A 27,078-nucleotide genomic window follows, 5' to 3' on the forward strand; every position below is an offset into this window, starting at 1 on the left:
TTAGATGATATATTTTTATAGATATTCAATATACTATTGTGTTCTTTAAAAAACAGAACCATGTCTTTTATATTTCTAATGTCAGCTACTATCCTAAGATGCCCATGAGGCAGTGTACTAAATCAGTCTCACACAGCAGGTCAAGATGACATCAGATAATCTTAATTTAATCCTTAGATAATTTCAGAGGGACGAGAAACATCTTTTCTATCCTATACAAAAAAGTAAATTTGCCACCATAGCATAAAGTCAAATGAGATTGTGAATGACTAAATACTACTCTTCTCATTTCAGTCCTTTTTCCCCCCAAAGTGATTAGGCTATTTGCACTGACCCACAGAAATGCCATACCCCTGTTATGACCAGGATCCCCATTTCAGTTTACCATGTGCCAGCATGCCAGCAGTGGTGATTAATGGTATTGACCAGACATGTTTTCTTCTTCTGAAAGAAATCTTACTCTCTTAGTCACGTGTTCTACCCTTTATAAACTTGTATTGGTTTGTTGCTCATACATTATGAATTTTGATGTATCTCCATGTGTCACAGATAACAGAAATCTCCTGTGGAAGTTCACAGTCTAGTCTAAACTCTGTGGATAATCATATTTATGAAGTGGCTGCATACCTCATGTAAATAGTGTTCTTTCATTTGCAGAGCTCACAGTGATAGTGAAATACTTACTACACATTAATTTTTAATGTAGAAAGCAAAAACTCATATAAAGATAATTGTTATGTACTATAAAATTTGAGAAACAGTGTATAGATAAATATAAATTGTACCACACAGTCCAGGTAGCCACTAGAAAGCCTAAGAAATGTCTCACATTTAGTTGGGTCTTTATTTCTGAGCTGGATTTATTTATTTTCTAAAATAGCAATAATTCTATTTCTTAGGAGGCTCTAAAATTCTATGGAACTATAGCTTTAAGAAAGACAAAATGCCACTCCAATTTTCCAGGTCATGCATTTAACACTTCACTGGTGTTAATTCAGCTCTAGCTCTCAGAATTTCAAGTTACGTCTGAGAATTAGGAACATTAGGAACATCATTCTCTTTCCAAAAAAACAAACATGATTATCACCAGTGTGAATACTTAGTGCTATTCAGCTACCTAAAAAGATCTGGGCTGAGGCTTTTTGTTGTTTGTTTTTTGTTTTTTTAATCATTGAAATTAAGAGTTTTGAGCTGCATGAAACAAATTCTGAGTAGACAATCGAGGGCTGGTGAGAGAAAAGAGATCTGTCCAAGATGGCAGTAGAGTGGCTGGTTTTGTTGTATAGCCTTGGGAAAGAAAAAAGAAGCTGAACTAAAAGAAAAAAGAGCAGGCTTCTGATGGACAGAGCTCTGTTTACAGAAGGGAGGAGGCTGAGCACTGAGCAAAGGGTTGCAGCGGTTTATTGGAGCAGGTGGGCATCCTGCGGAGAATGAGATGCTGTCACACCCTGCAGGAGGGTGAAGGGTATCAAATTCAAGCTGGCTCAGTGTAGGTGAGAATCCCCCCACTGAGCAGTGATACAAAGTTGCCAAGCCTTTGCAACTCAAGCATCTAAGATTTTTTTTTTGTATGGCTAGTGTGGGGATGGACTGACCTAAGGTCCCTGTAAGGTGGAAGCCAAGAGAATGAAAGTGGCAGACATGTCTCAGATATGTTGATGCGCAAGACATGCAGGAATGGAAGATATAAGCATATTTCACAAGAATATTGAAGCAAATGGAAGAAGTTTGTATCACAAATGTATTAAAAGGGAGCAGTGTTACCAAAATCATGAGGAAGACATTAAAAAAACTGATATCTTTCAGAAGTGTTCAGGTTTTCAAGATTATAAATTATTGCTACATATACAAAACCTAAAATTTCAACTGAATTCCAATATACGTTTTTTGGTATTTAGATGAACCAATATATTCCCCTACAAAAACAACCTGTATCTCCTGCTCAGCTGAAACACTTATTTTTCATGATTATGTTCTATTCATCATAAGAAAGCATTTGATATAGAATAATTTGTATTTTCAATTGGGAGAGTTTTGTCTTATTTCTGGTTAACCCAATACTTCAAATTAGTGGTTTTGGCATTTTTATATCAAAATGTTTACAGTGTTTGGAAAGAAGTCTATTTTAAATAGTTTTTTTTTTTTTTAAATAAAGCTATGCGATACAGATGTATAGTTTTTTGTTGTTTGTCTTTTTGGTTTTTGTGAGTAATAGTTCTTCCTTCTACATACTCAACATTTGCCAGCTTAATGATAGCTTTACACAAAAGCATTGGCCAGAGTTCAAAGTCATAGGTTGTGGCTGGAAGCAATAGATTGTTGTCTTCATCAAAAGGAAGAAAGTCATCAATAGTTATCTTTCTCCAGCAACCCTAAAAATGAGAAGAAAGGAATGTACAGTCAGTCAATTATGTTACTTTTTCTCATACGTATTGTATGAGAAATACAATGTAACACTGCTGATGTTACTATTTACTGTTTTATAATTTTATCTTACCTTCTTACAGCTGAAGATTGGCGCACTGCTTTTCAATACTACTCTGGCTGAGAATTTTAGCTGACTATTTTGTTTATTTTATTTTATTGTTATTTTGTTTTATTTTATTTACCTACATATAATATAATATATATTTTATATTATCTATAATATTTTATTTATTTATATCATAATTTATAAGACCTAATAAACACATTCTTGGGTGCCCATCCTACATAATGCAGTAAATCAAAGTGTTTCAAATAGCAGAACCAAAACATTATACAACCATGGATAAGTTTGGTCATAATTAAATAACAATATAATCATAACACAAATCCTCCAAATGTAAGTAATTATTGTTCATCCTGATAGACTCAGTGATTTTAAACTTCCAATTACCAGATTGCTTCTACTCCTAATTAAAGATCTAATTTTTAACATGAAGTTAATACTTTATTTAATAAAATGATTCTATATTTACCTATATGCATATTGCTTCACAATTGAAAGTTTGAGACAAATGATAACATTAATGACTATGAACTGAAATATTTTTTAAACTTTGGTTTTACATGTGAAATTTTTTTATGAATTTATTTTTTTCCCAAGAAATATTTTCAGCAGTGATGCAGGCATTGTGAACCCAAATTCTGCACAACACATGGCCTATGCCAGTGAATTGCTTAGAGTCTATTGAAGGAAGACATTTATGCAAACAGTACAAAACATAATATATTCATGGTCCTCTAGGACCAGAAAAGCAAATGTGACAAATGTTGCTTGTGAAAGCCTTCACGACAAGGTGACATCTGAACTAAAATTCAAAGAGCAGTAGTTTTCCCAAGTAGATATGGGCGATAGGGTGAAACATGATTTATTTGTATGGGATGCATAACTCTGAATTCATATTGCCTTATTTAGTGGTTTCTCGTCTTTCTTTCTTCCCTGACAGATGATGTAGGGCAAGACAGGATTAAAACATAAGTGTTTAGCCACTCCTTTCCCTAATTTTAAATGACATGACCCCAAAAAATACACAATGAAATAAGCCAGACAAAAAGACAAATATTATATAATTCTACTCATATGACATATTTGGAAAAATGCAAACTTACAGAGACAGAAGGCATACTAGAGGTTCCCAGGGGCTGGGTGGAGAGGAGAATGAAAAATTATTGTTTAATGGGTACAGAGGTTCCATTTGGGATGATGACAAAGTTGTGAAAACAGACAGTGGTGATGGTTGGACAACATTGTAAGGATACTTAAGGCCTCTGAATTGTGCATTTATAACAGTCAAAATGCTAAATATTATGGTGCACATATTTTACCACAATAAAACCTAGTAGTGTGAGTTCCCTTTCTATACTTCAATTTTTGAAAACAATTTTGAAGGAACCAACTGGATCCCCATGAAAGAACTGTCTTAAAGCAGACTTAAGGACTTACGCTAAACCAGTTCAATGGATATCATATACGTATAGCTGATCAATAATATATTTCCACTGGGAATGCTTTGATTACTAAATACCATTGAACTATACAGTCTAAAGAGATGTGAATTGCATCTCAAAAAAGTTATTATGAAAAATACACAGGAATAAGTGTTCAATATTACATAGCTAAAAACATACTTTAACTAGAATTATAACAATTTTCCTGGGAATTTTTTTGATTCTTACCTATTGATATTTGGTTGGTGGCTTGGTTAAAGTTCATGGAGAAATTAAATATTATATATATAGATATGAATATTGCATATAACTATTATTATGAGATCTTATAATAGAACACTGAATTTATTCACTTGAGTCTTTATCTTAGAACACAGAAATTTTTTAAAATTTCATTTTAGAGAGAGAGAGCATGAGAGCATGAGCGGGGGAGCGGTGGAGGGAGAGACAGAAAGAGAGAGAGAATCTTAAGCAGGTTCCATGCTCAGTATGGAACCTAATGAGGGGCTCAAACCCACCACTCTTGGATTCTTGGATCATGACCTGACCTGAAATCAAGAGTGAGGTGCTCAACCAACTGAGCTACCCAGGTGCCCAACACTGAAACATTTTTACACTTTTTTTTTTACCTGGATGTAAAAGATGTACATTGGGCAGTTTTTACTAAGTTTACTGTGTTAACACCACATAATTTGAAATAACCATCAAAATGTTTAATTACTTAGCATGCTTATGAAAAAGGATGCCTCCTTTATTAATATAAATAAATATATTACTAAGTTACTTTAGAATACAGTCATGTTCAAATTGTATTTTTTTAATTTTTTAAATGTTTTTATTTATTTCTGAGAGAGAGAGAGACAGCATGAGCAGGGGAGGGTCAGAGAGAGAGAGGGAGACACAGAATCTGAAGCAGGATCCAGTTAGCTGTCAGCACAGAGCCCGACGCAAGGCTCGAACCCACGAACTGTGAGATCATGACCTGAACGGAAGTCTGAAGCTCAACTGACTAAGACACCAGGGGCCCGTGGAATACAGTCATGTTCAAATTTCAATATTTTCCACACTTGAATTCTAAGTCAAGATAACTAAATGGTTACATATATTTATATCCTCTTCTTCCTAAGACCAGGCTAAAGGGATAATAAAAAATGTTTTGGGGGGGCTCCTGGATGGCTCAGGACACTGAGTGTACGACTTTGGCTGTCATGATCTACCGGTTCATGAGTTCGGGCCCCCCATCAGGTTCTGCGCTGACGGCTTAGAATCTAGAGCCTGCTTCGGTTTCTGGGTCTTCCTCTCTCTCTGCCCCTCCCCTGCTTGGACTCTGTCTTTCTCTCAAAAATAAATAAACATTAAAATTTTTGTTTAAATGATTTTAATTAACAGCAGCAATCACAATTCCAAAAGATCAAGGAAAGAGCAAGCATTGGACAGAGAGTTCAGCACATACCTGAATGAACATAATTATATAGATAGGAAAGAACCCTAAGAGCACTCCCCCACCTTCGGCCCGTAACAGGTGGTGCCTTCCCATACAGGGCCTGATGGTGAAAGGCTGGCTTCTGTGAATGTCCTGAAATAATACAAGGCAGTTTCTCTTTCCGGCAGAGTCAGTGGGCAGAATTGTGACTTCTATTGCCCTCCTGCAGTAGACAGGAAGTGCTTTCTGCATTAGTAGAACCTATTAAAGGATCTCTTATTTCCACGCTCTACCCACGCAGGGATGAAGTGGTACACACCCCCTCCTCAGCTGGTGCTAAGGATACTGCCTGATGGGGTCTTCTCATCGGACAACAAACAAGAGTGAGAGAGCAGAGTAACACCGCACAGGCTTTATAAACCAAATTAACATATGAAACACAGCCCACAGAGGTGAGCCAGGATGTGGATTCTGAATCTAAACAGGTTGACTATGTACTAAAATAAAAAAATTTAATTAGCAGCGTCATACAACATAACACTAAAGATGTCCAGGAAACGATCCAAAATTACCAATCATGCAAAAATGGAAAATCCAAATTTCAATGAGAAAATACAATCAATAAAACTTAATGCCAAAAATGACAGGGAATTTGGAATTTTTAGTTATGAAATTTAAAGCTTATGTCATAAAAATACTCCAGAAAGCAACTATGAATACTCTTTGAAGCAAATAAAAATAGAATATCTTATCAAAGAAATAAAAAACATAAGAGAAAAAAAGAAATTTTAAAATTAAAAAAAAAAAACCTTCATAGGAAAAGATCAACAGCAGAATGCAAATGGAAAGAAATTGGTGAATTGGAATTAAAGTCAATAGAAATTATAAACAACCAGGAAACATAGATTTTTTTTTTTTAATGATAGGAACCTCAAAGACCTATGAGAAAATGAAAGAAGATACAACATCCATGCCTTCAGAGTCCCCCAAAATGAAGAAAGGAATGTGGGGCTGAAAAAAAATTTTAATGCATAAATGACTGAAAACTCTCCCAAATTTGTCTTAAGACATGACTCTTGTAGAATCAAGGATCTCAGAATATCCCAGAGAGGATAATCTCAAAGAAATCTACACCCAGACACATCAAATTCAAACTTCTGAAAATTGGAGACACAGGAAAAAAAGCCAGAAACCGGCTGGTGAGACAAGACCACCCGATCGCTCTCCAGAAACCACAGAGGCCAGAAGGAAGTATCAGGCTACTTTTCAATACTGAGGGAAAAGGCTTGCCAACCCACAACACTGTATCAAGTGAAATACCCTTTAGGAATAAGGGTGAAATAAAACATTTTCAGACAAAAGAAAGTTAAGATAATATGTCACCAGAAGATTGACTGAGAAAGGATGGTGAAAAAGAAAAAGAAAAGGAAAAAGGAAATGAAAAGGATGGTGAAAGCAGAGACAAAAAAAAAAAAAAAAAAAAGGAAATGGAAGAAATCTTAGGATATCCGGAGCAAAGATACATATAAACATATGGCTAAATACAATAGTGTTCTTTGCTTCTGGAACTTTTAAAATTATATTTGACATGACTTCTCAGCCTTTTGCTAAGATTAAGTATAGTAAAATTATATTTGACATTTAAAAACAACATTTACTTTATAAAAGTTCTGAATATGTATAAAATACCTAATCAATTATGTTGTAAAGGTGTAAAGGGACCCAAATGATGGTAAAGTAGCTATATTCCAATTTAAGTGGTAAAATGCTGATATTACTAGATTGTGATAAGCTAAGTCTGTCTATTTTAATCCCTAGAGCAACCACTAGAAGAAAAAGTAATACACACAGATATACTCAAAAACACTAGAGATAATTCAACATGGAATCCCAAAGAATGTTCAAGAAACACACAGGAATAGGGAAATAGGTACCAAAAAAAAGTAACAGAGTAAACAAATAATACAATGACAGACTTAAATCCCAATTGTATCAAATATAAATTGCATACAAATTGAAGTGTAAGAGCAAATTGGATATGTTTATGAAAATTAAAAATTTGCATATATTTGAATAATTCCACATGTAGAAATCCCAGAAAAAATAATCATAAATGAGCAAAAATATATACACAAAGATGCTATTTTACATAATTGTATTGGTAAAAACTCCTGTTATAATCTAAATATCAATATGAACCTAACAAAATATGTATAGCTCTTATATTCAAACAATGGAGTACAATGTAGATTGATATATACTAGCACAAACAATGCCTATAGTTAGGGAAAAATACATTTTAGAACAAGAAGTGTCATATTATCCTATTGTTGCTATAAATTATATATTGTAGGTTTATATATGTTTATAAGATACAAGTTTAGGAAGGTATACATAAATTATTTATTGTAATTGTGTTTACCTAGAAAGAGAAAAAAGAAAACCATAATGTATATCTTGTCAGGAAGAATTTAATTCTTCACTACACCTAATATGCATACAGGTGTTGACTCAGATTTACCACCTGGGATTTAAGTAGAAACAGGTAGAAATATCTGCCCTTAGGGGCGCCTGGGTGGCTTAGTCGGTTAAGCGTCCGACTTTCGCTTAGGTCATGATCTCGCGGTTTGTGGGTTCGAGCCCCGCGTCGGGCTCTGTGCTGACTGCCAGCTTAGAGCCTGGAGCCTGTTTCAGTCTGTGTCTCCCTCTCTCTCTGACCCTCCCCTGCTCACGCTGTCTCTCTCTCTCCTAGAAATAAATAAAACATTTAAAAAAAAATTAAAAAAAAAAAAAAAAAGAAAGAAATATCTGCCCTTAGACCAAAAAGAACAAATGTCCACCAACCAGAAAACCAGAAAGCCATCTTTCTATCACATGAATACAGTCTCTGAGAAATTTAGGTTATTTAAAAATTGCATCTATCTAGCTATTTATTATCACTGTTATCAGTATTCTATATACTTTCAAGGACTGCAATTCCAATGTCAAGAATGGACCAAAGTAGAAGAAAACCAACAGAAGAGTATTATCATCTGGCTTGTGTATTTACCTTACAAACAGAAGGGTAAGCTGCATTTGCAGATACTAAACACAGAAACACCTAAACACTCCACCACAAAGCTATTAGAGGTGATAAATGAATTCAGTAAACTAGCAAGGTACAAAATTAATATGCAGAAATCAGTTGTGTTTCTATATACTAAAAATGAAGTAGTGGAAAGAAATATTAAGAAAATAATCCCATTTACAATTGCACCAAAAAGAATAAAATACCTAAGAATAAACTTAATCAGGACGGTAAAAATCTGTCCTCTGAAAACTATAAAACATTTAAAAGAAATTGAAGACAACACAAACAAATGGAGAGCTACTCCATGCTCATGAATTAAAAGAATTAATTTTGTTAAAAAGTCCGTGGCACCCAAAGCAATCTACAGATTCAACGCAATCCCTATGGAAATACCAACGATACTTTTCACAGAACTAGAATAAATAATAATAATATTTGCATTCTTCCCAAGTTTACCTTCTCTCTATAATCCCTCAACCCTATCCATGGTGTAGTCTCAACTCTCATTCTTTGCTGTGCATTAAAACTTTGGAGCCTTGGGACACCCGGGTGGCTCAGTTGGTTAAGTGTCTGACTGGCTCAGGTCATGATCTCACAGTTCGTGGGTTCGAGCCCCATGTCGGGCTCTATGCTGGCAGCCAGCTCAGAGCCTGGAGCCTGTTTCAGATTCTGTGTCTGCCTGGAGCCTGTTTCAGATTCTATGTCTCCCTCTCTCTCTGACCCTCCCCTGCTCATGCTGTCTGTCTCTCTGTCTCTCAGAAATAAATATAACGTTTAAAAAAAATTTTTTTAATGAAAAATAAATGTGAAAAGAAACAACTTTGGAGTCTTGTCTGCCAAATCTGTTTCATGATTGGTAAATAGGGAAGATAAAGGCATTTAGGAAGTCATTTTCTCTCCTCACAAAGTTTTGACTTTCTTTCTTTCTTTTTTAATGCTTTATTTATTTCTAGGAGACAGAGAGAGAGACAGCGTGAGCAGGGGAGGGTCAGAGAGAGAGGGAGACACAGACTGAAACAGGCTCCAGGCTCTGAGCTGGCAGCCAGCACAGAGCCCGACGCGGGGCTCGAACCCACGAACCGCGAGATCATGACCAAAGCGAAAGTCGGACGCTTAACCGACTAAGCCACCCAGGCACCCCAAAGTTTTGACTTTCAACATCTCTCATCTTGCTATGAATTTCAAAACACCAAAAATCCTATTTTAGATCTCAGAGGCTAACATTACCTTCTTTACTTTTATGTCCCTGCTGTAACAATCTCATTAATTACTTTTTTAAAATGTTTCATTTTATTTTTGAGAGAGAGTACGTGTGCGCAAACAGGGAAGGGGCAGAGAGAGAGACAAGGATCAGAAGCAGGTTCTGCGCTGAGAGCAGAGCCAGAAGTGGGACTCAAACTATACGAACTGCATAGTTACAAGGAACCTTACACTTAGAGGGACCCCATTTTTTTTAAAGTGCTGCTATCACCGTATTGAAGTTCCTAATCATTTTTGAGCAAGGGGCTCTGCAAATCGTGTAGCTGGCTCTGCCTATGAGCTTGGGCCTTGGGAGAGAGCATTCCACCAACAAAACTCAAAGGGATTTCATAATCTAGTGTGATGTGTGAATCTAGTGTGGTGTGAGCCTATTCTGTCGTTCGAACTAGGGGATTTTTCATTCTCTATTTCTACTATCCCATTTCCTTCTTTTCAGGCAGAAGCAAAAACTTTTTGTATCGAGGTAAGATTTGTTAACATGAGCACAAATCTCAAGCTTAGGAAAAAGATTGGATGGAACTGGGCCTCTCAGTGGGAGGAGAGAAAGAATGGACCCTGCTTGGGCAGTCTCTTTGCTCAAGATGGCATACCACATCAGAGAGAAAGGAGGAAGGAAGAGAGCCCGTGCGTCCACCTGCCTACCCAGCCCACCTGGCTGAGACGACAGACATAGCAGAGAACCATCCCTCCATGTTTCAAGCAGCACCAGTTTAAAAAGCACATGGGACTGGTGTGACAGGGCAAACAGCAATGCTTCATATCGATCCCAAATTATATATGCAGGACATTTCTTCCCAGTAGGTGCACAACTGATATCCTGTATAAGTGCATGACCTTGTATTAGCCTAGGTAACAGCATGTAAACAAATATATTTCAATATGAAAGGCAATTTTTAATGCACATGAAAGTGAACTTACCATCCAGTAAAGTTTCACAACATACTTTCCATAGCTATTGAATAAAGGCATGTGGCCTTTCACAGCCTTGCACAGAGAGTAGATGTGTTCCCAGGGCTTCCAGGGAAGAAGAGGAGGCTCCCCGGTAGTCCCTTTAAGATAATTGTTCAAAATACCTCCATTGAATATCTTCCACACGGCATAGATTTCACTGATAATCCATCTCATCAGCTAGAGACAAAAGCCATTAGTGTTAATCAGTTGATTTTCAGTTATTGGTACTATAAGTCACCAATAAGTTTAGGGGGAAACCTACTTCCAATAGTAATATTAAATTCTACATGTCATGTGTTCCACATTTTGATTTCTGACTTACAGAATAAAGTCATCATTCTTGCCTTTGTTGTCGGCAAGTATAGTCACAATGCAAGCTAAAAAGGCTTAACATTAAACACACTCTTAGCTAAGAACTATCTTTCAGAGTAAACTGTCAGTGATTTGACATTGACCTCTATTAGGTATTGACCTTCATTTCAGCTGTTTGTGTGTGTGTGTGTGTGTGTGAGAGAGAGAGAGAGACAGAGACAGAGACAGACACAGAGAGGGCAGAGGGAGAGAGAGAGAGAGAGAGAGGGAGAGAGACTGAGGCTTCTGAGAGCAGTGGTGCTTTTATTCTGGAACTAACTTTTGATAAATGAGTAAGCTACTCTTCTGTAAGGGTTGAGAAGTTTGAGAAGAAAATGATCTCCCCTTATGTCAATAGGATCAGTTAGACAGTGAATGAGATGAGAAAGAATTAAAATCGCATACACAGTTAAATCTTCTCTAAGTCTTATATTTCATGTGTCAATCTGCAGGTGCAGAGCTGATCTAAGTAAAACTCCCATGGCAGAGTTTTCAACAGGCAGCAAGGTGTGGTGGGGAGCTGAGCAGAAAGAGACCAGGGTTTGAATTTTCTTCCGGGGTCCTTCTGCTCTGGAACATGTCATTTCACTGTCTCTAAATTGCAGTTTATGTAATGCAGTCTATAAAATGTAGATTATACTATCTCTTTTTCAGCAATTTACAGGGAATAGAAACAATGTAAAAAAAAAAGACCTGCGAGTCACAGTGGTGTTAAGTAAAGACATTATTACCCTCAGTAATATTGGATTTTCTGAAATATGTTTAATTGCCTGGTTTATAAGGAGATTAAATACTTGAGACTAACCTTATAAGATTTGTTTTCCTTAACTAACATTATCTAGAACATTTATTCAAGTTTAGTTAAGTTGACAAAGATAAGCCAAGTATGTTCCTGTATATCTGGTAATTTTTAAAACATAGGATATTTTATACTTTTCTTCCCTCAAAAAAATGAAAAGCTAAAGTCTACGCAGGCTTTGGCTCACAAAATTAGCATATTTTAGACTAAAATACAACGTATAAAACCATTCAGAGGTAACTTTATACTAATCAGTACAATCTGGTTGAAGAAATAAATGTTTTGATTTTAATATTGGTCAAGATATTTAAGATAAGAAAGACAAAGTGTCTGAACCAATAATGACGATTGATTTTGACTGGGTCTTAGGAGAAAATAATTAAAAAAAAAAACAAAACACCCTGTTTCGTCGTAAGGGAATGCAACAGGTTTGCCTCTGATGGATAAAACCCAAGGTGCGGAAGTGGGGGTGTTTAGGTGAGATTTTTCCTGCATTAGCAAGTCTAACACCCTGCACTTGAGCACAGAGCAGAGCAAATCTGGCAGCAACTTGATGTCAATTGCTAGGCACGTGGGTCAAGAGGCAAAATACCCAGATTGTGAGATCTCAGCTACCCTGGGTCAGTGGGCAGGAAGATAGGGACACAGCAATTGTAATACTAACATTTCCCCACCATTTGCTCATTATTAAACTCATTTGAAGAGGCTTTTCTTCCTCTTTTGTCTGGCTTATAAAACACTGAGCAATTCCAAAGCTTAGAGGTAAGCAAGAGAAAACTGAAATTGACCATCTGGGAATTGTTTGAAGCAGGTCTGGAAGGTATTCTGCAATCAGTCTTCAGTTAAAAATTCCCTACATACCTCACTGCAGAGTAAATGTTCATTTGCTGAAAACAAGTCAAACAGGATTTCATTTTTCACAACTACTGGAGCCTGAAATTAAAAAAAGAAAAAAATATATATATAAAGAGATATTACTCTTTAGGAAAAATAAAGGAAATGTAGCTGAATGAAATAAAGTTTCATGTGATATAAACAAGTCAAACATGATCTCATTTCTCACAACCAGAGAAATTAAAGGAAAAAAAAATAAGCACATTATTCCATAAGATGACCCTCTTAGAAATATCAGTGACATTCACTTAATAATGTAATGCCTATAAAATAGAGTCTTTTCATATAAAAATGAAATGTTGTAAGATATAATATATGCAGATAAACTTAGCATGCAAACACACATAAACTGAGAGTTTAAAAGTGACTTAAAATTTAAATTAACCTCTCAAGTTACACCTGAAGCTTAGTTAACATGGTAGCAGGAAACATATCTTCACCTTTGATAAAAAATGTTAACTGTGACAGCTTTTAAAAATCTTGCCCAATTTCAAATCCTGTTTTTTAAAAAAATCATCTAATGGTCATTATTTTATTGGTATATATCTGAAGATCCTTTTATATACTTAGAGCACTCATGAATAAACATAATAAAGGAAGAGGTGATTTGTAATAGTTTTTAAAAATGTGTTACAATTCATATCAAGCTTATACCCTCAACATATCAAATTAACATAAATATGTTTTTGATTAGTAAAATCATGGAAACTAATGCCATTGACTACTCTCAATCACATGGACAAATTAACATCTTGAAAACTCAATAAAAAAATTTTTATGTCTAAGAAAAACTTACTCAAAACTACATTGAAGGTTTGAATTGAAATGTTTATAATCTATGAACATAGCAACTTACATATATATTATATAAAAATATATTTTAAATTCTGGTTTGGCTAATTAATTCCAAGGTGACACTTCTAAATTATTTTTAATGTTTATTTATTTTTGAAAGACAGAGAGACAGAGCATGAGCAGAGGAGGGGCAGAGAGAGAGAGGGAGACACAGGCTCCAGAGTGGTCAGCACAGAGCCTGACGTGGGGCTCGAACTCACAAAAGGCAAGATCATGACCTGATCCGAAGTCAGCACTTAACTGACTGAGCCTCTCAGGTGACCCCAAAGTGACACTTCTAAAATGCCCATACTCTTCAGCAAGTACCAATGTACATTGAATTCAATTAATAATAGATTAATTAGATCTATTAGATTAATAAGTAGTGATTATCTAAAATTTGAGTGAAACTTAACAGTTGCCTGCCGACAAATGAAAAGCAGGCACTGACAGTGAGTAAAAGATGGCAAATATTAAGGTAGAAGTCTCTACAGAGGTTTCTCTATTCCCTATACCTGAGACAGAATACATCTTCAGACGTCTTACATCTCTTCAATGTAATCAGCACTCAAGGGCCTGGGCCATCGATGCCTGATTCTCAGAAATAAACAGATCTGATCACTCCACCAGTGGTCAGGACATGTTAACCTTCTGAGTTGGAATAAGCCCTTGTTGATTCTGATATCTTAAATCTACCCTTTTCAGTTTTTTCATAACTTAGCTTCTCTCTGACTTAAATCATGTCCTGTGACTTCATCCTTTGCTTTGAGCAGAAGAGAGTAAATCTTGTATAGAAAGTTCATTATTGGGGCACCTGGGCAGCTCAGTTGGTTAAGGATCCAACTTTAGCTCAGGTCACAATCTCACAGTTTATGAGTTCAAGCCCCACATCAGGCTCTCTGCTGACAGCTCAGAGCCTGGGGCCAGCTTCGGATTCTGTGTCTCCCTCTTTCTCTGTCCCTGACCTGCTTTCATACTCTGTCTCTCTCCCTCTCTCTCAAAAATAAATAAAATATTTTTTAAATTTCTTAAAATAAGATAAAAAGAAAGTTCATTATTGTTTTGCTAAATTTTTGTCTAAGCTTTTTAATATATGTTCATATTTAATGAGTTTCAATGTAAATGAATGTATCATCATGGACCTTGACATTAAAGCTTGAGAAACATTATTCTTCTACTTCCCTAGTTAGCTGAAGTTTCAGTTGTGGCTGTTCTGGTGCATACTCCAAGAGGAGCCTGTGCAGGGGACCCAGAGAAAGAGCACAGAGGGAGCAGAGGTGTGGAGATGGGGGGGGCAGGGTTATGATAAGTGTAGTAGAGGTGCCATCAACAACAATGGATGAGTTTGTTTATAAAACAAGTGTATCTCTCAGAACTAAAGTATGCTAAAAAGAGATGGCATAAAACTCTTCTACTTATTCACATTTGAAATAGCCTCACTTCATGGAATTAATACCCTTTATTTGCATGAAATATAAACTCTGCACATCCACTGCACAGAGCCTGGATATTATTAATAATATCAAGTGCATATAATGCACTATAAAGTTCATTATATTAACACCACAGCATTTACATTCATCACATCAATATTACCTAACAGTATACATAATTTAAAGGCATAGTTCATGTGCATTTGATTTATTTTATTTGAAATGTGTTAGAAGTATGGGGCCCTGGGTGGCTCAGTTGGTTAAGCATCCGACTTCAGTTTAGGTCATGATCTCACAGTTTGTGAGTTTGAGCCCTGCATCGGGCTCTGTGCTGACACCTCGAAGCCTGGAGCCTGCTTTGGTTTCTGTGTCTCCCTCTCTGTCTGCCCCTCCCCTACTTATGCTCTGTCTCTCAAAAATAAATAAATGTAAAAACAAATTTTTTAAAATGTCTTATAAGTAGACATTTAAAAATATTCTGATGGCCAGAGGAATATCTTCTTATTTTCTTATTTTACTAAATATCTTTGAATTTAGAAATATCTTCCTCAGATATTAGCAGTAATTGGAAATATGGCAGATGAACTGTACTTTCTCACATTAGTAGCAGTGCTTATAAAGACTAAAGATTTTAGGAATAAAATCGCTTTGTGTAGAAATTGAGATTTGGTGAATTCCATAGTAAATGGAAGACTCAACTCCATTGCAAACATTTGACTAGCACTAAAATACTATTTTAGCCTACTGGTTTTCCATGCATTAAATGAAAATAGTAGATTCATAAAGGGAAAAAAAAGACATTAGACTGTGTAGACACTTAAAACAGCAAATATATTCAAACTAAAATAGCTGTTAAGATAGATCAGTAAATCTAAAGTTTTCATGTACATAAGTGCTATTTAAAATGATGGTTTCTCAGGGCACCTGGGTGTCTCAGTCAGTTAAGCATCTGACTGGATTTCTGCTCAGGACATGATCTCACGGTTCATGAGTTCAAACCACACAAATCACTATGAACGTGAGGGCTTATTGGGATTCTCTCTCTCTCTCTCTCTCTCTCTCTCTCTCTCTCTGCCTCTCTCTCTCTTTCTCAAAATGAATAAACAAACTTTAAGAAAATAAAATTAAATTAAAATATGGTTTCCTGAGCACTGTCCCAGTCAATGTGATTCAAGTAGCTGGGCATGGGCTCCAGAAATGAAGATGGCCCTTGGTAAATGCTTCAAGAATACCTGGAGCACAGTTAACCAAGTGCAAATCTCTTGGACTAGAAAATTAACACTAATAAACACTAGAGCAGAACTTCATATCACATAAGTTCCTGCTAAGGAGGAGGAAAAGGAAAGTCAATAAAAAATTAAGGAACAGCTTCCCACACATTTTAGGCTATCCTTTGACATTACACAGAGAAGGAAACTCAAAACCCTAAGCAAAATTTCAATATTCTCTTCGGAACCAGTACAAGAAATAGTAAACTCTATTGAAAAACATTTATTCCTATTAAATGCCAACATCCAATTCCTTTTTCTTACTGAATACCATGGGGAAAATTTACCCTACAGTGTTGTAAAAGTGAGAATTTTCATAAGTAGGATAGTATAGCCCATAGTTAATATTGTTCAGTAGTGAAAATATTTCTTACCCTATTCGTTAAAAAATCCTGTGGACGCTTCCAGGAATAAATTTTCAACGAGGGTGGCAATTCAATCTTTCCTTCAGGGTCTTCAAAAAAATGCTGTATAAAAATATATTGAGCATTTTTCTTTCCATATGGTTTTATTAAAATAAAGGCAACTCAATCTTAATAAAAATTAATAAGTGTATAGATTTGATGAATAAACAAACATAGAGCGATTTGTATGTTTTCAGAGTTAGTTCATGGACTACTTGGTGAATACTGGAGTTAAGAATACTGTATTTAGTTAACAAAACCTTGATTGTTGAGTAATATTTTATTGTAGAGGAAGCATTCCAAACAAGCATAAGCTGCTTTGGGATGTGAATTTGGTATGGTAAGAAAACAATTTAGATGGGCCAGATATGGACATATTTTGCACTGAAAATATTGTGTTTTTTTTTAACCTGATTAGAGAAGATTTTAAAAGTATGATTATATATAAATGCAATTCATACCTCTGATCTGAATTTCACTTATTAATTTTCAAAATTAAACTTATATTTTGAGATAATTATTGATTCACACGTTATGGTGTGAAATAATAAAGAGAGTCCCTGTGTCTTCACTACTTAGTCTTTTCGATGGTAAAATCTTCTAAAACTATAATGCAATATCACAACCATGATAATAACATTGGCTCACTCAAGATACAGAACAGTTCCATCAGCACAAGGACCCATCTTAGACCCTTTTATGGCCGTACTCACCCTCCACCCCCCTTACCACCTGTTTAATGCTTACAACCTGACAATCAATCTGGTCTCTTTCTCATTAGCTTTGTCATTTCAGTAATGTTGTATGAATGGAATCAGATAGCATGCAAACTGTGGATTGGCTTTTTTTCCCTCTCTGCCTTATTCCCTGGTGATTCATTTCATTCAAGCTGTTGCATGTATCAGTAGTTTGTTCTTGCTTGTTGCTGAGTAATATTTCATGATATGGATATTTGTTTGTGTACCATCTGTCCATTGAAGTACATTTGAGCTGTTTCCAATTTGGGGTCATTACTTATAAAGCTGCTATAAATTTTTGCATACAACTTACAGGGTTTTTGTATGAACATTAATTTCCATTTATCTGAGATAAATGCCCAGGAATGCAATTAATTTATTAGTTTTTGAGCCTGTAGTATGGGTCAGTTAGTGAGCTCTGGAGGAAAAATGACATACAAAATGTCTACTTTCCAATGCTAGCAATATAGTAAATTAGAGAGACTTCAAGTAGCTACTGTGTAAAAGTTCTTATAGCTCACAAGGTAATTAGGTCCCATTTCAAAAATGGAAAGTACCAGGGATACAAAAACAATGCTCTAGAAATATAAACTGTATTGCTAAAAGGAGTAACTAAATTTTACCTGAGTTAATAGTGATGGGACAAATAAATACTATTTGTGATTTTTATGGTAATCCTATTTTTATTCTAATGTACGTGTGACCTGAGAAATAGTCTCTATTTGAGGGTATTCAAACCTAGTAAATGTCTATGTGCATCTGGAACATATCCAAGGTACTGGAATTCTTTGAATGAAGACAAAGGTAATCCCCACATCTAGGAAAAATGATAAAAGAATGAGTCCCTGAAAAGCAGGCTGAAATTTCCAAGAGCCACACTAGGCTTCTGACTTGGCCTCGTGTTATTTTTTTCCCTTACAAATATGAATACAGTTACTCTGAACTCCTCTGTCAGTTCTAATCAGAATCACCCATGGATCTATTTTTATTTCTGATTTTCCCTCTTGTTTTTCAGCCACTTGGTTCTATTTCTCTTCAAAACCCTAGGTAATGATGTCTTCCTCCAGCGGGGAGGGTCTTATTCCTTCCTGGCAGGCAAAGTACAAAATGTTGACCCTGTCAACAGTGGGTTTCAGGATTTGGTCGGGCTGGTGTAGCTCTGGTTTACCCTTACTCAATATAGAATGCTACAGCCATGTTGGGGGATTCTGGGGGACTAACCAGAAGGCTGGTGTGTCTGAGTTCCTTCACTCATTAAGGGTATACCCTTAATCCCAATCTCTTGCCATAGCATCATGAAATATTTTCTTATTTAGCTTCTGGCTGTTGCGTTTTACTCATTTACTCAGCAGCAAAATCTTCACACATAAAGTTTAGGAGTCAGGTAAATGCCTTGAAATAATGTTATATACAAAATTTTCAGATCGTGTCTCTATAGTTACTTCTGGGATTCTGGTTCAAGTTTTAGCTGTTTTTGTACCCCAGACAATATCCTCTCTCTTAGCCCAGAGAAATTGACATAAATCCCAAGTCACTACATTCTGCTTGCCTTCTAATTTTCACATCTTAAATTATTAAATTTCTTTGAGGAGAAAAGAAAAAGGTAAATTTGGATCCATCTTATCATAATCTCTTGTGATTCCCTTTTCTCCATGGTAAGTTAATGGTACTCTTTCTATGTTGCTTTGCCTTAAGTATATTTCTTATACCCAGTTTACAATACTTTATTAATATGTTTCAATTTTGTTCACCCTTCCTGTCTCTTTGCTGCTGTCCTAAGCCCAGTTGAAGAAGTGAGACCCAAATCTGGAATTACAGAGAAGGGTTAGCTTATCTGTTGCTGATTTCCTGATCACTAGCCTCACATCTAGAGAAGTGACTTTCTATAAAATCTCAAGGACACCTGCTATAGTTCCGTGCTTATGGTAACTGAGCCTGATAAAATATGGATGTTGCAAATCATGGTAAGAGCTACTGCGGTACTTTATCACAGAAATGTAATCCCCATGCTTGGAGTATCCACCACTCACTTCTGTGGAGGGACTGTCCCTTCCCAAGCCATGAATGCTGCTGAGGTTGTAGAACAGAACTGGGAGTGGGAAGCAAAAGGACCCCAGACAGAACCTTTGCACTGTTGTAATAACCAGGGTTTGAGCGCTGTTCTCCTACCTTGTGAAGGCAGCAGAGACAGAAAGGATTGTTAGCTAAAGTTCTGAAGTATCACACTCCATTGTAAGAACTCCTATTTACCACAGGAGGAGGGCTGGTGCCTCCCTAACCATACAGTTCTGTGTAGCTCCATAGTCCAAGGGCCACCGTATCTATTTTGTGGTCTGATGTTCAGCCAGCAGCATTTCCGTATGTTGCCTCCAAATGAAATGGGCATCCAGTGACCAGCACCTGTGTCTAGAATTTGATGCCTAACCTTCCAGGGATCAGCAAGATTTTTTTCACAGCGATCTGATAAAGGCATACTTGCACTCCAAGGGCCCTAAAGTGTGATAGTTTATATTTTATTTCTTAGTTCAAAGTTTTCACTCACTTCTACTTTTCTCCTCCCTGCTGTTTGGGGTGACTCATTTTTAGACCTTTTCTGGAGCCCAGATGCTTAACGGAGGATTTGTACAATCTATCTTCCTAATGTAAGTTCACACTCAAGCGCCACTAGTTGTACATTTCTTTTAAAAATATGTAGAATATTAACATTTTCATTTGAACCCAGAGAGTCCCAAAACCATTTGTATCTGAAAGTTCCACAGCCACCCTAGGTATGGTGCAAAGAATATATTCCCTCACATGGTGCTAATTTAAAATTGTTCAGGTACTAACAGCATCAGCAGTTAGTTATATTTATTATCTTTTGTAAACAAATTACTGTTATGATTAAAGCAGGTTATCATTCTGCCTTTTGTGAACAACACATAATTGCTAATAAATACCATTTTGGAGTTCTCTATGCAAATGAAGACACCAGAGTTCAATGTGGTCATTCTGGTAATTTTGGTTTTGCTTTGAAACTGTATTGTGTCTATAAACATTTTTGTTAAATGAATCGCTATACCAAATAAGTGAGTCCTATTTAAAATACAGCCCAGACCCATACCTTCAACAAAGAAGTCTTTAGAAATAGAGTAAACATTTTTAAATAGACAGAAAAACCTAAGATGACATAACTGGAAAATGTAGGAACACCATTCTCAGCTCCAGTCCCAGGGATGCATCATGTTTGAATGGCCACAAGTGAATGAAGAATATCTGGCATCGTTACCCAAATATCTTGAAGAGAATATTAAGAGGGATTCAACTTTTCTCTCACAATAACATCTTTAAAAATTGTCTCCTATAATCTCCAGATAACAGCTCACAGGTCTGCTGGGACCTTTCATTTTCTAAACCACTATCTCTACTCTTTTTTTTTTTTAAGTTTATTTACTTATTTAGAGAAGGAGAGAGAGGGAGAGATAATCCCAAGATAATCTCCTTGCTGTCAGTGCAGAGCTTGAGGAGGGGCTCGAACCCACATACTGCGAGATCCTGACCTGAGCTGAAATCAAGTGCCTGCCTGTCACTTACTCCACCCATGCGCCCCTCTAACTCACTGTCTCTAAATGCCTGGTTCCCCACTCTGTCCAAAATCCAATAACTAAATGTTCTATCGATTCCCCTTTATTTCACTGTGAGTCTCTGGTCATGTCTCTCCTTTCATTGACTCAAATACAATTAGTAAAGCTCAGGTCTAAGGCTTGGAATGACAGATTGGTAGGATGGAGGGAGACAGACAGAGAAAGGAAAATTTTCTCTCTTTTGAATGGAGGCCCTGGAGAAAAAGGAGCGCACTCCCATGTTAGGAGATTGTACTCCATGACAAAATTTAAAATGAAAATGAAATCTGGTCACTTTCAAATGGACTTACAAATACAGGGCTTTTTCCCATTTTATCCTTGTCCTTTCCACCTTTGCCTGCATCCCACTTTTCTGCATTTATGTCGGCTTCACTCCATTCTGGCCAGATTGGGAACTTCCCCTTCTTCTGCTCGGCGGAACCAGCTTGCACGTTACTGCCAAAAAGGTACTGACTAGAGACAAAGCAAGGAGGTGGGTTAGTTTTCATTTGAGTCTCTAAGGTAAAATATTGGATTAATTGCATGGTAGACCCTTAATGATCTTCTCAGCACTCATGTTAATGACATTTTTCAATAGTCTTACCTGTGGCCAGGTGGCATCCCCAGGTTAGCTTTCAAAAGACTGAAATACTCACAGAGATTATTCCATAAACAAATTTTGAGCCTTAGCCCCTACTAACCAATGTAGGACATTCATTATAAACACATAAGATGCCATTAATGCGAATATTTCTATACAGTTCACACTTGAAGAAAATCCTTTATGTGTATAATATTAATAACTTTTTGAAGATAAGCATAGATATAATTTTGATGTCTCCCAGGAGAAAAATGTTATGTAATCATTATTTTAAAAGAATTTTTTAAAAATTGGATAAGCCAGAAAGACATACCCACCCCATTTTAGAATCTACATTGTTAATAACTGTCTGTTCTTTCAAACTAATGGGAAAATATATGCATTTCTTCTTCAAAACTAACATCATTCAGCTTATTCTTTTTATAGAATGTTTTTTCCACTTATCAGCATTTTGCAAATAGTTCCTATGTCAATTAAAATTTAACTAAATACAAATTTAATGATTGCATACTAACCCATTATATGAATATATAGCCTTTCATTTAATTAAAATCCTATACTGGAAAATTTGAAAGTTTTGATTTAAATTTTGTATTCCCTATTATAAACCAGACTGTTTCATTATTGCCAAATCTTTGAAGACATTTTTTCTAAAGTCTATTTATTTATTTTTGAGAGAGAGACAGTGTGGGGGGAGGAGCAAAAGGAGAGGCAAAGACAAAATCCCAAGCAGACTCTACACTGTTAGCATGGAGCCAGGTGTGGGGCTCAAACTCACAAACCATGAGACCATAACCTGAGCCAAAAGAAAGATTTAGACACTTAACACTGAGCCACCCAGGCACCCCTTTGCAGACATTATTAATTCCTTTCTTAGTATAGATTTTCGTAAGAAGACTTATTGTACCTAAATATATGCATATTTAAAATTTGTGATATATTTTGACTAATTAGCTACAAAGATGTTGGACTTGTTTTTACTCTTATTATTAATCTATGGCAATCTCTTATCTCTAAACCTTAACTTTTAATGTTTATTATTGTAAATGTAAAATCTAAAATGCCCATCTTGTTTAATTTGTCAAGTTTTCACTATGAGTGAGGCTAGGACGCTGCTCTCCATCCTGAAATAAGCAGTGAACAAAGCGACTGAAATCTTTACTCTTATGGAGTTCTTGGTCTAGTGGGTGGAGACACAAACCACAGCATAAATTAAGTGAAATACAGAGTACGTTTGAAAGAGAAAAATACTAGGGGGAAATATAAAATAGGAAAAGGAAACTGAAGAGTTAAGGTACAGAAGTTTTAAGACAGTGGTTAAGGAAAGCACTCCATCATAGGACAATATTTAAGTAAATAGTGAAAGAAAACACGAGATTAAGCTATGTGGATCTGTGGAAAGACTGTTCTGGATACAGAAAAGGAGCAAGTGCAAACAGAAAGAGTCTTCTACATGCAGAGAGTGTCCTAGCTTCTTTGAAGCAGAAAATTATCACTGGGGCTGAGGGGAGGTGAAAGGAGATCATTTCAGAGAGGTAACAGGAGATGCAGAGATTACAAAGGTGATCTAAGCCAAAAGAAGGACATTGGTTTGCCCAAGTGAGATGGGAAGCCAAAGGAGAGTTTTCAGCAGGGAGTTTTATAACCATTCTTGCTGCAGTGTCAACAAAAGTCCAAAGGAAACAAAAGAGAATTTAGAAGGTACTCAAATAGCATGTAAGAGCTAATGGTGATGTGGACCAGATTACTAACAGTAGTAAGGCAGGAAATAATTCCCTGTTTTTAAGATAGAGCCAATAGATTGAATTGATATTTCCTGCAAGACAGAAGACCATGGGATGGAGCAAAACTGAGGTAAGGGGTAAAGCAGCATTTCACTTCTGAATGGGCTGTGTTTTAAATGTTTATCACCCGTTTGTGGAGATGTTGAGTAGTCAGTTAGACATAGGATTCTAAGGCTTTGGGAGAAAGAATGAATGAAAATCTGAGTCATCAGCATTTAGATAATATTTAAAGTGTTAAGACTGGATTCAGTCCCCAAGAAAATAACTAGACCTAAGGAATACGCACTCTGAGGAATACTATTCAGAACACCTAACACCTGGTAAGGAATGAGCAGGTCAATCCTCAAAGTCCCCAGTTCTAGTTATACTGGGCTTAATTTACCTAGCTAGTGGGGTCAGGGATGTAGGGTTTTCGGGGTGGGTCAGGGACCCAGGGAAGGAGGCAGAAATGTCTGGAGCTCAGGATTATTGGTAAGGTTATTGTTAGGACTATTCAACAGTCAAGTGAAAATATTTCAATATTCTAATATCAACAGTTGTAGACCTGCCTTTTTAACACGATACTCCATGTTGTTAAAAGTCTGAAAGAGTAGGAAAAAAACTGAGAAAAGCTGTTGATGAGTGTGCTAGACAAAATAATCCCCCGCTCCCCGCAATATATCCATACCATAATCACCAGAACAGGGAATATATTACCTTCCATGACAAAAGAGGTATGTAAACAATTTACAGTACTTGAGTGGGGACGTTATCCTGGATTATCAGGGTGGCCCCAATGTAATCCCAAGCGCTCTCAAAAGTGGAAGAAGGAGGCAAAAGTACTCAGAGGGAGATGTGACTCCAGAATAAACAGAAAAGGAGGAGACTGATCACATGGCTCACCAGTCCTCTTTTCCATTTCCTACATTTCCCATATTGCTTTGCAATTTGGCTGGTACTTTGTGGTGATGTTTTGGACAATGACATGTGGAGGAAATGTGTTGTCCCCTACCTTGAGGCTCATAAAACATCCTGTGAGATACTCATCAGCATGGCTCAATCCTTCAAGGAAGATTTTTTGAAAGTGGTAATGCCACAAGATGAAAGGAGCTAAGAATCCTTATATAGCACATACTAAGCCACTACTAAACTCCTGATCACACTCTAGTATAAATGAGAAATATCCTTTGTTGTGTGATTTGGGGGTTGTTTGATATTATAGCTAGCCCTGATGACTTCACTCTTGCTACTGTGACGTTGTAGCTAGCATGGATTGTTAACATTGACAAATATATAGGTTATAATTCCTTTTTTAAGATTTGGGAGTTCTTTCTTATTTTTAATCATTGTAAACATACACATGGTAAATTACTTATAGATTATTTTTCTATTACCTTAAATTTTTGACACTTGATTCATGTTCTATCATTGTGATTTCCGTCTATTTTTTGTATATTCTTGTGTTTGAGGACATTTGCATTATCAGCCTATCCTTATCAAGGTTTTCTTTTCCTCCAAACTCCTTTCCCAAAGGCAATACTGTATTGAAAGAATGTGTTTTCAGTGTAATAGAGAATTTTCTTGTGTCAGTGATCCCAAATAAATATGCCATCCAGGAACCCATAGGTACTTTAAAATCAGATTTCAAACCTATATAAGTCTCAGTCCAAAGGTTTTCATTTCTCAAGGAAGATTATTTTTTTCACCTGGACACTAAGCATAAAAAAGCTAACTTTTTTATAACCTATAGAAAAGCTAACCTTCTTATAACCTAAGATTATAAGGCAGATTTTCTTATTCACCTTTTTAAAAAAAAATTTTTTTAACCTTTATTTATTTTTGAGAGACAGAAAGAGACAGAGTACGAGTGGGGGAGGGACAGAGAGACTGGGAGACACAGAACCCAAGACAAGCTCCAGGCTCCCAACTGTCAGCACAGAACCTGACTCGGGGCTCGAACCCACGAACTGGGACATGATGACCCAAGCGGAAGTCGGACATTCAACCAACTGAGCCACCCAGATACCCTTCTTATTCACCTTTTTAAAAAAGAACTCAAATTTGGAAAGTCTGCTTTTATTTAAGGCTGGAGCCCTCTCTTTGCTCACTTGTCCTATATATATTAAAACAAAATACTCTATTTTCCTAAGACTGATAAGCCTTCCCTAGGGAAGCTACAGCCTCAGCTTAGTTATAACATTCTTACTTTCAGTTCCCTCCTCATTTCTGGATTCTGAATATTTTTATTTCTTCTTCTTTTTTTAATGTTTATTTCTGAGAGAGAGCACATGCAGGGGAGGTACAGAGCGAGAGGGAGACACAGAATCAGAAGCAGATTTCAGGCTCTGAGCTGTCAGCACAGAGCCCAATGTGGGGCTCGAACCCACAACCGTGAGATCATGACCTGAGCCAAAGTCAGACGCTTAACCAACTGAGTCACCCAGGTGCCACTGGAGATTTTTATTTCTTTATGTAGGCATTTGTAGGTATTATTTTGTTTGATCTAATCCACCATCTTGCTGGAAAAGAAAGCCTAAAAAGATATACATTGTAAAGGGGTGTTTCTAAGTAGCAGGTAAGAAAATAGAAGAGAAGGATGACAATAGGGAGAAAGGGAAAATTTTCATAATATTAACAGAAAAATCAAAATGTAAAATAGTACATCTTGATTTTTCTAATAATATTTACCTCATTAAGGAAGCTCAGAGTTTTAAAAGTTATTTTTGTAAAAAAGGAAGATCTAATTTCTTAAAAAAAAATAAAAGATTATGTTTTGCTTTCCTCTTCATTCTGTCAAGTATAAGTAAATGTGCTGGCTCCCTTCCTTAAGCCATTAAGCTTTATCACTAATTGGCCTACTTTCTTTGTAACATGTCAAATTTGATTCCATCTATATTGAAGATCACTTAAAAAGACTTTTATCTGAGGTTATCTTATACCAACTCAATAGTTCACCTATATTGTTACATGCTCAACATAAACAATGGTCAAATATAGCCCAATGTCAAACATGCTATAGACTTCCAAAGATCATGCACAAATATATTGCTTTTGAAACTCTCAGCACAATATGCCTTTGACATTCACTGCCAGAATGTAGCTACTGCTTTAGTATAGTTGAGATCCTTAAATACTCAAAACATCTTATTCCTCATCTCATCAATTCTTGTTCTTAGAGAACAAGCTAATCTTAAACATAGGAGTAACTCAGGACTTTTGAAGAGTTAGGAACTAGTAATATTGGGAAGTAAATCTTATGAAATTCTAGAAAAATCAAATATGCAAAGAAATCAAACCTGACACACTGGAAAATCAGGGGGGTACAGGGTTATTTAATTCACATAGCAGTATACCCGAGTACTAGTAAATGATTCAATCCATTAAAATCACTAGTTGTAAAACAGACTTGAAAGATAAATATATCCTCTAAATATATGGCTAAATACTTCCTTGAACACAGTGAGTCTAAATATGCTATTGAAATAAGAGAAGTGTTACTGGAGATATTAGGAGAGGCTAGAAATTTCATGATTAAAAGCCATTGAGGGGCACCTGGGTGGCTCAGTCCGTTAAGCATCCGACTTCAGCTCAGGTCATAATCTTGCAGTTCATGGGTTTGAGCCCTGTGTTGCGCTCTGTGATGACAGCTCAGAGCCTGGAGTCTGCTTCAGCTTCTGTGTCTCCCTCTCTCTTTGTGTCTGCCCCTCTCCTGCTCATGGTCTGTCTCTCTGTCTCAAAAATAAATAAACATTAAA

General features: G+C 36.3%; 1 protein-coding gene across 1 annotated transcript in view; it reads right to left on the minus strand.

Annotated features, from left to right (window-relative positions):
- ADGB (androglobin) overlaps window positions 1-27,078 on the minus strand; it is a 149,655-nt gene that overhangs the window by 106,090 nt on the left and 16,487 nt on the right. The window contains exons 2-6 of the mRNA XM_039230921.1: window positions 21,271-21,433; window positions 16,591-16,683; window positions 12,649-12,720; window positions 10,605-10,814; window positions 2,233-2,372 (exon numbers count right to left, since the gene is read on the minus strand). Coding sequence (XP_039086852.1) covers window positions 2,233-2,372; window positions 10,605-10,814; window positions 12,649-12,720; window positions 16,591-16,683; window positions 21,271-21,433 — 678 coding nt within the window. The remainder of the gene's footprint in view (window positions 1-2,232; window positions 2,373-10,604; window positions 10,815-12,648; window positions 12,721-16,590; window positions 16,684-21,270; window positions 21,434-27,078) is intronic.

This window comes from Hyaena hyaena, unplaced genomic scaffold (assembly GCF_003009895.1).
Source record: "Hyaena hyaena isolate Hyena2069 unplaced genomic scaffold, ASM300989v1 scaffold_52, whole genome shotgun sequence".
In the NCBI taxonomy this organism is placed as follows: domain Eukaryota; kingdom Metazoa; phylum Chordata; class Mammalia; order Carnivora; family Hyaenidae; genus Hyaena; species Hyaena hyaena.